Here is a 13180-nt window from a genome sequence, read left to right as displayed (position 1 = left end):
CACCTGGCATAGTGCAGAAGCTCAGTGAGGAGGAAACCCCCATGATCTCTGCCTTCAGAGCAGCCTATCCCCACACCTGCAGGATACATGTAAACTTCACTATTAACTAGGAAAGGAGATGGCATAGTATACAAATAACTAGAATATTAAGGAATGTACGTTGAGGGCTATGACTGAGTTAGAAAGTGTACAGGCGTTCAGAAGAGGGAATCACTCCAATTAGGGAGGCTGGGAAAGGAGGCTTCATGGAGGAGGTGGGTCTGGAATAAACAGAATGAAACCCTGCACTCCTCCTTCCCTCCCACGTTCTTGAGTTGCTGTCTATCTGGACCTATTCTGGCGCCCTCCACTTTCCAGGGAGTTGGCTGCACCCTTAGGCAGATCGAGGCCAGTATATGAAATCCGCAGTTTCTTCTCCTTCCTCAGTGAACTCCACACTTCACTCTGTGGCTTCCATGGGTAATGCTTCCATCTACACTGACCCCCTACTCCTTTAGACTTTGCTGGAGGACAGCTACAAATTCCCTCGGGTTAGGGGTGATACATTATCTATCCCTTCAAGAAAGCAGTTTGTTGCTTCTTACAAAATGCCCCTAGCCTACAGGAGTGACACTAATGGTAGAATTTCTGGGCAGTGGCAGAGTTACCCCAAAATGTCCTTGGACAGATAGTCTTTTGGAACGACCAAATCCTCTTAGAGAGAGAAAAAGGTTAAAAAGAGATGGCTCCCTAATGTGTTTTGACCTTCACAGTGATAAAAATTTTTCTTGTTATGAAAAATGATGGAAAAGCCAGAAGATCTAACAAGGCCAGGCCTACATTTCTGTACAGTACTGAATGGCGGGGAGGAGTTGTGGCTGCCCCCTTTGGAGGCATAGAATCCCCCCAGACCACCTCAGGGATTTCAGGTCTCTGTCTGACTAGAGGTGCAAGCTTGCAGCCCTTGGCATTGTTGTTCAGTGGCTACAGTCACAAGTGAGCCCAGGGAAATTACCCAGAGCTGTTACCCTTGGTGTCACAAAAGTACCCCAACAGCAGGGCCAAGGTAGGAGCAGGATGATAATTCTCTCTGGGGACTTTGCTCCCTTCCCTGTTTCTCCACCGTAATCTACCTCTCTGCGGTATGTGGGTTTATGTTAATTGCTGCAGGCACTGTATCAGGCATCCGGAAGTCACTAGAGATAATGCAAATGGTAAGACTGGAATATTCTCTTCCCCGCTGGATGGCTGTCTGGGGTTCATTGCTCATGCAAGTAAGAGGTGGCACAAACCAGTTCTCTTCCAAAGGTGGGACTGCAATGTCTCTTCCTTTGTGAGCCTCAAGAACACATCCAAGTACTGGCCATCTCAGTGCTGAGTGACTCAGAACCAAATACCATGCTTGCTGAAGTCACTCCCCTACTTAACTCCAATTCACTATCTTAATTTCAGTTCCCATGGGTTCAGATTCTTTGCCTTAGGTCCATGATTTTCTTCCAATTTTTCATACCATAGAAGCTATGTCATTTATTTTTGAAAGTACACATGATATAAAAAGAGGGAAAAACCCACTCATTATCTCCTTGGAGATTATCACTATTATTAGTTTTGATATTTTTCTATTCATACAGTGCAGCGTTTCTTAAATGGATATGGTCATATTGTACAAAGCATTGTGATATTTATCACTTAGCATGCCAAACTGAGTATTTTCCCGCATCTTCAGATATTCTGTTCCTATATGGGCTACACAGCATTTCATTGTATGAATGAACAGAACTTAGCTAATCCTCTAGACCCTTGGACATTTAGTTTACTTCCAAACCATGTAAGAGGAGAGAATGTTTATCCAATTATTTTTGCCACAAATTGAGGCCCTGAGTGGATACCGTTTGAAACAGCATGTAGGCTGTCTCTCTTCTCCTAGGACAGAAGGATAAAGGAATTTTTCGGAGGTGGCTTTTCAGAGAAAAATCTCTATTGCTGTTCATTTCCTCTCCTGGTGTATGACACAAAATGAAAGACTTTCACTGTATCTGAGAATACAGAATCACCAGGGAGGTCTTTTCATAACTGGCACACATGTTAGAAAATCGGATTTTTTTGCCTTTTACATATAACTCTCAGCATTCAAAACCAGATGAAAGTTATGTGTGCTTTTGGCAAAATAACTACTTGGCTACTTTAAAACTCCTTGGGCAGAGAAGTATTCAGGGACCATAACTGCCCTGCCTTGCCAGAAAACATTCTGTTCTGGGAATCTGGGTCATGTAGTCTCCCCACACAGTTAAAAAGACAATACCAAACTCCAACTCCAGCAGTCCAGGCCCCTTCTGACTGGGGTAACCAGCCTGTTTTTACTAGAGGGTATTGTGAAGATTCCCATGGTGAAGTCAAAGGCATTTGAGGGAGAAAATAACTTTTTTTTTTTTGACATTTTAGCCAATCTGAAATTTCTTTCTTTCTTACAGATTTTATTTGTGAGAGAGAGAGAGAGAGAGAGAGAGAGCACAAGCAGGGGTAGCGGCAGGCAGAGGGAGAAGCAGGCTCCCCTCTAAGCAGGGAGCCCAAGGCGGGACTCGATCCCAGGATCCTGGGATTCTGACCTGAGCCAAAGGTAGACACTTAACTGACTGAGCCACCTAGGCGTCCATGAAATGGACTTTTTTTTTTTTTAATTTTATTTATTTGACAGAGAGAGACACAGCAAGAGAGGGAACACAAGCAAGGGGAGTGGAAGAGGGAGAAGCAGGCTTCCCACAGAGCAGGGAGCCCGATGCGGGGCTCGATCCTCATGACCTGAGCCAGAGGCAGACGCTTAACGACTGAGCGACCCGGGTGCCCCCATGAAATGGACTTTCTATTTCAACGACTGTACTTGCCCAAGGGAAGAAGTGACTTCTTGAAACAACTAAGGAAAGCAAACGTCTTCTAGTGTGTAGAAAGACAAGAGTTGAGATGGGTAGAGAAGGACCTTTCTCTCTGGCTCCATGGCTAGGTGCAGTGGGTTAACGTTTTAGGATCTTGGTCTCATCAACTGCAGAAACAGAGGTTACAGTTCTCTCTCAGAATTGTTATGAAGATGAATTTGGAATATGTACATTAAAATGCCAGCACAATGACACGTAGTGTTTAGCCAATTAGTGTTAGCTTTTCCTCATGAAATAACAAAATTTACCATTCACTGTGCTAGATGCTGAAGATACAAAGATAAATAAGAAACATGCTCAGTCCTTGTGTATTGTCTGGTACTCGATAAATATCTCTGGAATAAGCTTAAGCAGCTCAAAGCCTGTTGGGAGAGACAGGCACGTAACAAACAGTTATTAGAGCAATTTTCATTAGCAAATACTTCTGATGTAATGTGAAAAGGTGTGCACAGGCTACTGTGGGAGCACAGGGGGAAGAACTCTGTAATTCTTTATAGGAAATGGGAAAGAAGCACCAGAGAATGGCTTTGATGGATGAGTAGAAGTGTTCATGTGGAGTAGAGAGAGGAGAGCATGGTGGTAGAAAAAGGCAGAGGAAAGAGAATGTGTAAAGGCACGGAGGGAAGAAAGAACATGAGGTGTATGGGGCAATAGAAATGTAGCAGGAGAGGTATCCCAGATAGTCTGGGCTTTAACTTTATTTTTTTTATTATTATTATGTTATGTTAATCACCACACATTACATCATTAGTTTTTGATGTAGTGTTCCATGATTCATTGTTTGCATATAACACCCAATGCTCCATGCAGAAAGTTGGGCTTTAACTTTAGATCAGTTCATCTTAGACTTTAGTGTGCTAAAGAATCATCCAGGGACAGTGAAAATGCAGGTTCTGACTTAATGGTATGTAGGAGGGCCTGAGATTCTGCCTTTATAGCAGGTTCCTATGTGATATAGAGCAAACAGTCCATGGACCACATGACGAGTAGTAAGACTTTGACAAAAGGGGATCGGCAGAGAGTCTTAAAGAGGGAAGTCTTTTAGAGAGACTCTAAAGTCTCTTAAAGACTTTAAGAGAAGTCTTAAAGAGGGAAGTCTTAAATCTAAAATTAGATTTATTTATGAGGACGCTCACTGGGCTGCAGTGTGCAGGTTGGACTGGGGTTATAGGTACTTTATACATTCTTCCTGGGATCACTACAATATCCCTCATGACATAACACCAGAGGGCTGCACTCTTTGAATTCAAATGGGACTCGGAGATGATATGGCTGAACACTTTACAGAATATGAAAGAGAACTTTTAACAGATGACAAGACCTTCCCAGGGTCAGACAGCTAATTGGTGGTAAAGCTAGGGGTCAAGAACCCAGATACTCTAACTAAAATCCATTTAACCATGTTCTTCCTGTAAACTTCCCCACTTCAGAACAACAACTTATATTCAGAATTGAATCTGGATATTTCTTAGAATTATAAAGAAAAAAGGATGCAGGGGAATGGCTCTTGTTCAGCCATTCTCAATCATGGAGACTGTGGCTTAGTTTATGAGCCAGGTTGGGAAAACTCGCATGATGGCAGGTCACCAGGCAGAATTTGCAGTTATTCGATTCCATGTGACCCTTCTTTCTGTCTCCTGGAAACATAAGTTCACACTCCCCTGTGGGCAAGTAGGCAAATGCCCATCTGCTCTCAGTGGGAGCTCCAATCTTGCTTTGTACCCACAGTAATGTTTGAATGAGAAGGGCAGGTGGTGGGAGATATGGGAGCTAATATAGCTTACATGCCTACTACGTGCTCTGTACTGACATACATTTTAATTTAATTCTTAAGGCCCTTGCAAAAAAATACATTCTTATTTTGATTGCACACATCAGGAAAGTGAAGGTCCTAGACGGGAAAAGGATAAAAAAAAAAAAAAAGAAGAAGAAGAAACAGAGAAATGGAGGAAGCAGGGCCAGAGGTATTGGGGAATGGAGAAGGATCCAGAAAAGCAGAGTCATTTATCTTCATATGTGGGGCTTGGCGATCCCGGAAAACAGCAGAATAGGGAGGAAGAACACACCAAAACTCTGAGTCCTAAATGAACAAATAAGACTGTTCAAGGAGTCTCTTCTAGGCTGAGGGATCTGATTAAAAAGGTTAAAGCAGCATCAACCAGATGTAGTGTTGTGAGCCTGCAAATAGGATCCTTCTCAATAACAGGAAGTGAATCCTGCCTGCTCATGCAATCACATGATTTATCTGTTTTATTGGCCCAACAAGTGGCTAACACATCAACAAAGAGTTGACTTCAGTCTTTCTTTGGACTTATGGAAACTGAGAAGCAACAGAAAAAAAAAATTGCTACGAATCACTGAGTAATCTAAATGCTATCTCAGCAAGAATTTGATTTAGACGTAAATGGGATTTTTCATGAAACTTGGAAACTGGAGGTGTTGAACTCCAGTGATCTAAAGCTAAACTGTGATAGGGCCAACTTTGAATGAAAATACTAAGTCTTAAGAAATTTCGCCTATTTTAAAGGGGGGTAGGGTTAAAGTTTACAAATTCAACAACAAAAGACCAAAAAAATAAAAGCCTTTCTTAAAGATCTCTTAAATTCCGCACCTTCCTTTTATCCCTGTCTGGTTCAAATGAACGTACTGTCCTAAGTGCATCCTGACCCTGTGCTGAGCACCATTATATGGAATATCTCACTTTAACACCCAGAACTCCACCATGCAGGTTAATTATCATTGTATTTTAAAGAGAAAGAAAGGAGAAGCTTAAAGAAGCCAGAATTCTTTATATAAATAAAGCCAGATGCTTTATTTAAGCTACACTTTGGTTTATCCAAGCACACTTTCCAGTATGCGACTGTTTTGGCACACTGACCACTCTAAGGGGTCAAAAGCATTTAGATCCAGGGTGGATAAATTCCCTTTTTGTCCACGGCAATGTCCAGAGAGGGGTTATACACTTGTGGCACATGACCATTAGCTGATAGTACGAGCAAAGGGACTGCCATAACGTTCACCTGGGAGTTAGGGTGCTTGTCTGGGTAAGGAGTTCTCAGCAATCATCTGTTGTTACCTTCCACTCCTGCAGGCCCCCAACATTTAACCCATGTTGAAATGAGACTGTAAACATACTAAGGGGTCCACCTTGCAGCTAACTTCCCCTCTTTAGTCAGGGGAGGACATTTTCATCACATCTATGAATGGCCTGAGGTGGAATCACGCAGCTATCTAGAGACAGGATCTAGAGGGGCCAGGCCAGGGCTTAGAAGCAAACTGTGCTAAAATGAGATTCTCCTCATCCAACTCCACTGGCCTTATTTGGGAAAGCCAGGCCTCTGATGAAATCCAAAGAGAATTTATTTTGTGGAGCTGTAGACACTGGGAGAAAGGCAAGATGCCATATCTTACCTTCTCTCTTTCTGCACTGTCTGTGATATAGAGACTCTTCTCTGAGTTGGGATCAGAGACAGTATGGGGGAGGGAGGACTGACAGAAGCGGCCACTTGGCAAGAGTACCACAGAGGCGCAGAATCTAAGTGACTGCTACCATAGAGAACTTCTGTCCATTTTGGTGGAGTGAGAACAGATTCCCCTTAGGTCCCAAATGATAGTTACCCATGCTCAGTCATTGGCGTGATGGTTGCAGCCACGAGACCTTGAAGCTTCTTCTTCGGGGAGGCCATTGAGCTGCTGAAAAAAGTCTACGAAACATAAATGTAATTCCTCTCCTTCTTCAAGGAATGTCCATTAATGATAAAACTCCCAGGCAAAGTCCATTCCCAGTTTAGAATTGTGAAAAATGCTTATAAGTACACAAACACACAGAGCAAACAGAAAGAATGTAACATGGAGAGCTTAATTCTGCAGAGGAGGTGACTGTTTTTAAAGACAGGAAAACGGGGAGAGAGGAAGGGAGCAGTGTTCCAGAAAGCACTATCAGAAAGGCCTCTCACTTTATCTCTACAGGTGATACAGGCAGTCTGAAACCTCAAAGAGCAGGGGTAAACAACAGCAGATCCAAGAAAGAAAATGAATCTAACTCAGGGAGGTCAAATATATAAAAAAATTACTACTCCTTAAACTGTAATATGGTCAGGACAAGAGGGACATCCCTTTTTCCATAGCTTCATTCTTTTAAGCAAGAATCTCACCTAAAACCAGCACTTAGAGTTTTAAGGCTTCAGTGTGATCTAATTAACTATCTTCAGATTTCCCTAGCCTTTCATATTCTAATTTCGACCAGTTTTGCTCTGTTTTCCTACCTCTAGTAAATCATGTAAACTCTATCATGATTGTTTATTTACCTCTCTCCCACTAGACCAAGCTCCCCAGGACAGGGAATATATTTTATTTGCCTTTTTCTGCACTGAAATACCTGCTGGACACCTTTTCTTCAATTAAAAAGTGATGAATATGTGGGTAACTGAGTGAGGTATTCAGATTGTAGCTAGATGATGACTTCCAGAACAGGGAGATCACTGCTCAGAGACTCAACCTGACCCCACTCATTTGGGGCAGAAGGATTCCTCACCATCTGACAAGAGAGTACACCTGTCATGCCAGTGGAAAAAAGTCTAGAGGTTGTGGAAAACAGGTGTGAGAGGCAACAGAGTATCCTATTTAATAGCCTGGATTCCACAGGCCGACTTCAAAGCTCTCCAGCTTTGCCACTTACCAGTTACGGAAGTGTTACTATTTTTTGAGCTCAGGGTGGCTCAGTCGTTAAGCGTCTGCCTTAGGCTCAGTTCATGGTCCCAGGATCCTGGGTTCGAGCCCCGCCTCGGGCTCCCTGCTCAGAGGGAAGCCTGCTTCTCCCTCTCCCGCTCCCCCTGCTTGTATTCCCTCTCTCGCTGTGTCTCTGTCAAATAAATAAATAAAATCTTAAAAAAAAAAAGACATAAAAATTCAAAGCCATGAATGCAAAGTCTAACAACTGCAGAAGAAAATAAAAATATAATCAGAGTGTATTTGGTGACAGACAAAAGATGTCTGGCTTAGGGCAAGCACAGTGATATCTATAGGTAACAGAGAAGATGGGGTATATTACAGTTCTGAAGTCACTGGCATATTTAAAAACCCAATGCCCGCTACACTTAAATTTGACCTACATAATGTAATAATTACAAACTATTTCATTTTGTTCGTTCTTTATAACTGTTCATCTCAACTCCCTAAATGGGAGTATAAACTTATGGAGTACATATATCGTATCTTCTACTTTTTTTATATCCCCCAACAATTCTGGCTCTGGTGAGCCCCTGAAGCCAGAAACAGGACAAAACAAGGACAAAGACATGAAAGGGCACAGTATGGCAAAACTTACTGCTTTTGTAGAAAGCCAACTTGACACCTCCCTGACAAACAGATATCTCCCTCGCAAAACTTGCTCCTGAAATTAAGCCCAAATCCTTCAAGTAGCTTTGCTCTGCACTAAAGGGCAGGCAATAAAGGGGAACCTTGCCTGATATACGGGATTCTAGGATTTCTCTGACTTTTCCTAGTTTGAAGAGGAGACAAAATCCTGTGGGAGGTTTTGAGAGATAAATGGGGGTCCACTGGGAAAACACAGGGCCAGGGCACAGACCCTGTCTGTCCCAGAGGAATGTCTGTACATTAACTGAGATGGATGCTATGCTTGCTGCATATCTTCACCTGGCACTCCTGCAAGTATCTGAACTCAAGATACCTGCCAACATGTCCCCCAAGATTTCTTCCTTTGTTCTTTATAGTAGAGGGGTTGGAGCACTAGCTCTGGAGTCAGACATCACGGGTCTGGATCCTGGCATCACCACTTAGCAACGGGGCGGCCCTGGAACTGTTAATCACCTTCTCTGTGAGTCTGTTTTCACTCCTGTAAATAATAGCAGTCATATTTCATAGGTTGTGGAGAGTAAAATGAATTATCATAGAATGATTAACAAGAGTGCCAGACACATAGTAAGTACAAGTGTGAAGTCTTGTCAGATAGCTACAGGACGTTAGCCAGTATTATTATTTTTACCAGCACCTTCTTTCCTGTCATTTCATCTTCACTGGTATTGCTTTTCTGACCCTCAGTACTCTGGTCCATTCAGGGACTAAGTCATTTCAATGCTCTTATCTTCCTTCCCTGCAATCCTTCCCTCCCTGCTTACTGCCCCTCTCAGAACTTACCCTTTGTTACCTCTTATCTAGACCAATGGACACAACCTCAGGTCCAAGGAGCCCAAACGGGCTCAAGAAGGTGCAAATGATAAGACTCTCAACAGCTAGGTTCAGCACTAAAAGTCTCCTAATTCAAACCCTACCAGGCTGCTCACACTATACTTCTGTATTCTGAGCTGTATTTATTTCATACTTAGGGCAACTACATTGATATTCTTAGGACTGTCAGAAGCTTGGATGGGTAGTTTTATATATGCTGTTGATTGAAAGAAATAATATTAAGTGCATGTAAATGCAATTTGGTTAAAAAAATTTCAAAAACGTAGAGCCTGTAGGCGTGTGGGGTCAGAGTTGGGAATTATTGCCCTAATCCCCACTCTCCTCCTCGAATCCACATAGGCTGCCAGGTTAATCTCCTGGTAGCACAGACATTTCTGGTCCTCCCTTTGCCCTGCTCAGAAAATGCCAGTAACTTCCCCCTGGCTTCCGTAGGAGAAATACCAAACTCCCTGGTGTAGGTCTCTGTATAGATCTCTTCATTTCATCTCAGCTGATTCCTGGTGCTCGTCTCTACCATGTCCGGCCTGCTTCCTCTCTCCTGAGGCTCTCCCATCTGGAATGACATTATCTCCTACTTCAGCCAAGTTTAAAAATTCACTGAAAAACTAGAGAATTTCCCCTGATCCCCCAAGAGGAAGATAATTTCTTACTCCTCAAAATTCCCTCAACAAACACTTGCTTTTCCTTAAAAATTTTACCTCAGAGTTATTAGGGTAGTTTTGGCTTTTTTCCTACAGTGCAAGCCACCAGGGGGCAGGAACAGCTTCAAAAAAAATCTATCTGCCGAGCAATACACTAAATGAGCAAAATTTGCTGACTTTGCGAACACTGAAACTCCAGGAAGAGATGGGGCAAAAGGATCACAACAACAGTAACAGATAATGGTTGCTATTTCGTAAAATTTGAATTTTAAATAAACTTGGTAATGTCTAGCTTTGGTATTCTTTATAGCTTGTATCAGAAGCAAATGGTTAGAACGTTCTCCAGCCTAAGGCTTAACGTGAATTTGGAATGTTAACACTGAAACGCTGGGGAGGGGATATTACTCTTGAAATCTTGTACCTCCGTTCACTGACAACACTTGGTGCAAAGAATTCAAGTTGCCTAAGTCAATCCTCGTAAAAGGACAAAGTTGAAAAAAGTATGGGGGAGAGGAAGGATGCAGTTCTGGGCATGGTGAATGACTTAAGAAATACACAGAAAAGAAAGAGAAAATGGAGAAACTAAAGAAACAAACACAAAAACAAAACGCAGAAATATAACGAAGTTCCCACAAATAGAAGGCGTTGGATCAAATGCTACCGCTAAAGTCTGTTTCGCTCCACGGCTGCCTCGGGTCACTTTGAGGAAAGGAGCCTTAGAGAAAGCTACGCGATCCTGAAGGCATCCCGGGGAGTGGTTCCTCCGCCCGCGGCGGTGCGGACGTTCGCTCCAGGCGGAAGGGTGTCGCGTTCACACTTCCTGTTGCCCCACGGTCCCAGCTTATCTGCCCTCCCCTCTCCTCCGGGCCGCCTCCGGCCCCCTCCCCGCCACCCTCTGCCCCCTTCCGCTGGTGGGCTGGGGGTCTTCGCCTGTCCGTCCGCCCCGCGGGAGCCGCGCTCACCGGACGCGCCCGGGTCCTCCTCGCTCGCCGCGGCAGCCGCCGCCGCCGCTCCCTGCACCGCCGCGCGCCGCCCCGCGCGCCCGCCGCGGCCTTTGCCGCCTCGGCTACCGCGCGGCCCCGCACCACGCGCCTCCACTCCCGGGCCCGGAAAGGCGGGGCCCGCGCTTGTACCCGCGGCGCGCGCAGAGGCGCGCCCCCGAGACGCTGCGCACGCGTGCAGTTTCCCCCAACTCGGCGTTACCTGGGCGGTGTGGGTGAGGCGCCGGGACTGCGAGCACCTGAGCTTGCGCCTCGGGACCCCGTCGCGCGTGCGGCGGTGCGCCTGGATTCCTCCGGGCAAGCCTCATCTCTTCCTCTTCGGCTCAGCCAGTCCTTCCGCTTGCTGACGCCTCCTGGGCTCTCTTTCTTAATAACTTCTGTCCAGGGCCCTGCAGCAACAGGTTATTTCGTGGTTGTGGGCTTTGAAATGTCTGCTCTTTCAGAAGCTTGCTGAGAACACCGCCTGCCAGGAGATGACGAACTTTAAAAGCGGATTAGTTACTTAAGTGGCAGCTTTCCTGCGTATTCTGGAGAACAGTTGAGTTTTGAAAGGGAGAAATAATTTTAAACAAAGTATCTCTACTTGCAGAAATGTCAAGAGTTTTTTTTCTAATATCACGTACTGTGCTAATAAATCAGAAACACAGCCATAAACAAGTCCTCAGCTCCCTCTTGCTGAGGTGAATTAACCTCAATTTTCCATAAAAGGCAGTGGCCGGTGCTTATTTCATTTAGAGAAAATAAATTTCCCAAAGGGCTTTCTAGTTTGCACCGTGCTTTTAAATCCATTGTAGAAGTTCTTTCATTGCACACAGCTCCAGAAACTAATTCATTAATCAATTCATAGAACAATCCTTTGTGATGGGTACTATTTTTTAAGTTCATATTTTACAGTTGAGGAAGCACCATCTCATTCAGAGACGTAGAGTTTAAGTGATTTGCCAAAGGCTATCAGGCTGTGGGTAGTTGAGCAGTGATTTGGATTCAAGTAGTCTGGAAGATGATACTTTTAATCACCACTCTATGTTATCCGGCAAAAAAAGAAAGGGAAAATCCTAGGTTTGTCTTGTAATGTTGACAAGAATATTATATCCTAATGGGACAATGTTAGTAATTTTTTTTCAAAGTCACACATTAAATATTTCAGTACCCAAAAGGTATAGGACATTAGGTTTAAGATTGTCAACCAATAAACCAATATGCTAAATGGATAAACTACTGTTTAAATAAGTATGGTAGTACAAAGCAATGCCTTCTAGTAATGTGTTAGGGTTTGCTAAGAAACACATGCTACATTGGGATTTGATGTGCAGGAAATACACTGGGGGAGGGACCCAGAGAAGGCAGGGATTGTCATTCAGGGCTGACACCTGTGGAAGAAGCTATGGAAAGAGGGTGGGGAAGGAAGGGTCTCACTGGCATGGGGGAGGGGCACATCATAGCCTCACCCCTTAAGACACTCACAGCTTCTCCAATGAATTGTGGGGAAGACATTTATCTTTAAAAAATACGTATGCCTGTGCAAAAATATGAAACACTGAGGGAGGGGAAGACCTTAATCTGGGGAGAGGGGTGAGTGTGTGGGTAGGCATGTATGTGTGTGTATGATGAAGCAGGACAGTGTTTCTGAAAAGTCTTCCTGGGGGAGGTGACACCTGAGCTGTCTTAGACAAGGAGTAGGCCTTAGGAGAAGAGGCAGCAAAAGGCTCACTGCTGGCCGGAAGTCCTCTAACACTTATCTGCTAAGTGGCATGGGCTCTGTGACCTTTCTTCTATTGTTATACAGTATCATTACTTTTCATGCTCTTATTTCTTGTCCTGCAACTCCACTGTGAGGTGCTCAAGGCAGGTGCCATGTCCTCTTCTTTTGTTTTTCCTACAGTGCAGAGCGCAGTCCTGTCCACCTGCAGGCCAAGAGGGTGGGATTTGGAGACATTTACTCCCTTCAACTCTCCTTTGTTTTAAAAAAATATATTGGGGTTCCACATCACATTGTGTTCACAATTCAAGTTTGAAACTCAGTGACGTGGAGGAAAGAGCTTGGGGGATACGGTGCACTGTAATTGATCAGACTGGTCACATGTTCCATCCTTGGAGAGGGCAGTGGAACCCTATCACGGCCTCCGGAACTAATGTGGGAAAAGGGTGGTTCCCCAGAAGGGTTCCCCTCACTTTCTTGTAATGATGTTAAATGCTCTAGTACCAATTTCAGGGTGTGGGGGGTGTTCCCCACACTAAGAATGAAAGGTTCTCTGACACCAGCTGGGTGTCCTACAATTTAACTCAATTCTGATACTATCTACTCAGAGATGGCATCAGATTTCCACAGATTAAGGGTTCAGTCCTACAGGTCTGCTCTCCCCACCCCACCCCCACTTCAGACACCACATCAGACCCAGGCTCTTACCTGTGCTTCTGACCC

General features: G+C 44.3%; 1 protein-coding gene across 7 annotated transcripts in view; it reads right to left on the bottom strand.

Annotated features, from left to right (window-relative positions):
• The window catches only part of NPL (N-acetylneuraminate pyruvate lyase), a 39177-nt gene extending 28073 nt beyond the window's left edge, over window positions 1-11104 (bottom strand). Inside the window, exons 1-2 of one of the 7 annotated variants that reach the window (XM_027612751.2) lie at window positions 10961-11104; window positions 6528-6613 (exon numbers count right to left, since the gene is read on the bottom strand). In XM_027612751.2, the coding sequence (XP_027468552.1) occupies window positions 6528-6595 (68 nt within the window). In that variant the 5' untranslated portion in view covers window positions 6596-6613; window positions 10961-11104. Of the gene's footprint in view, window positions 1-6527; window positions 6614-9557; window positions 10392-10719; window positions 10790-10960 lie in introns of those variants that run through there. The other 6 variants (XM_027612753.2, XM_027612757.2, XM_027612752.2 and 3 more) reach the window with 6 other exon arrangements.
• Between the last annotated feature and the right edge of the window lie 2076 nt (window positions 11105-13180).

Source organism: Zalophus californianus, chromosome 10 (genome assembly GCF_009762305.2).
Source record: "Zalophus californianus isolate mZalCal1 chromosome 10, mZalCal1.pri.v2, whole genome shotgun sequence".
In the NCBI taxonomy this organism is placed as follows: Eukaryota; Metazoa; Chordata; class Mammalia; order Carnivora; family Otariidae; genus Zalophus; species Zalophus californianus.
Note: the sequence above shows the minus strand (reverse complement) of the source record. Positions and strands in the feature narration are given on the sequence as shown.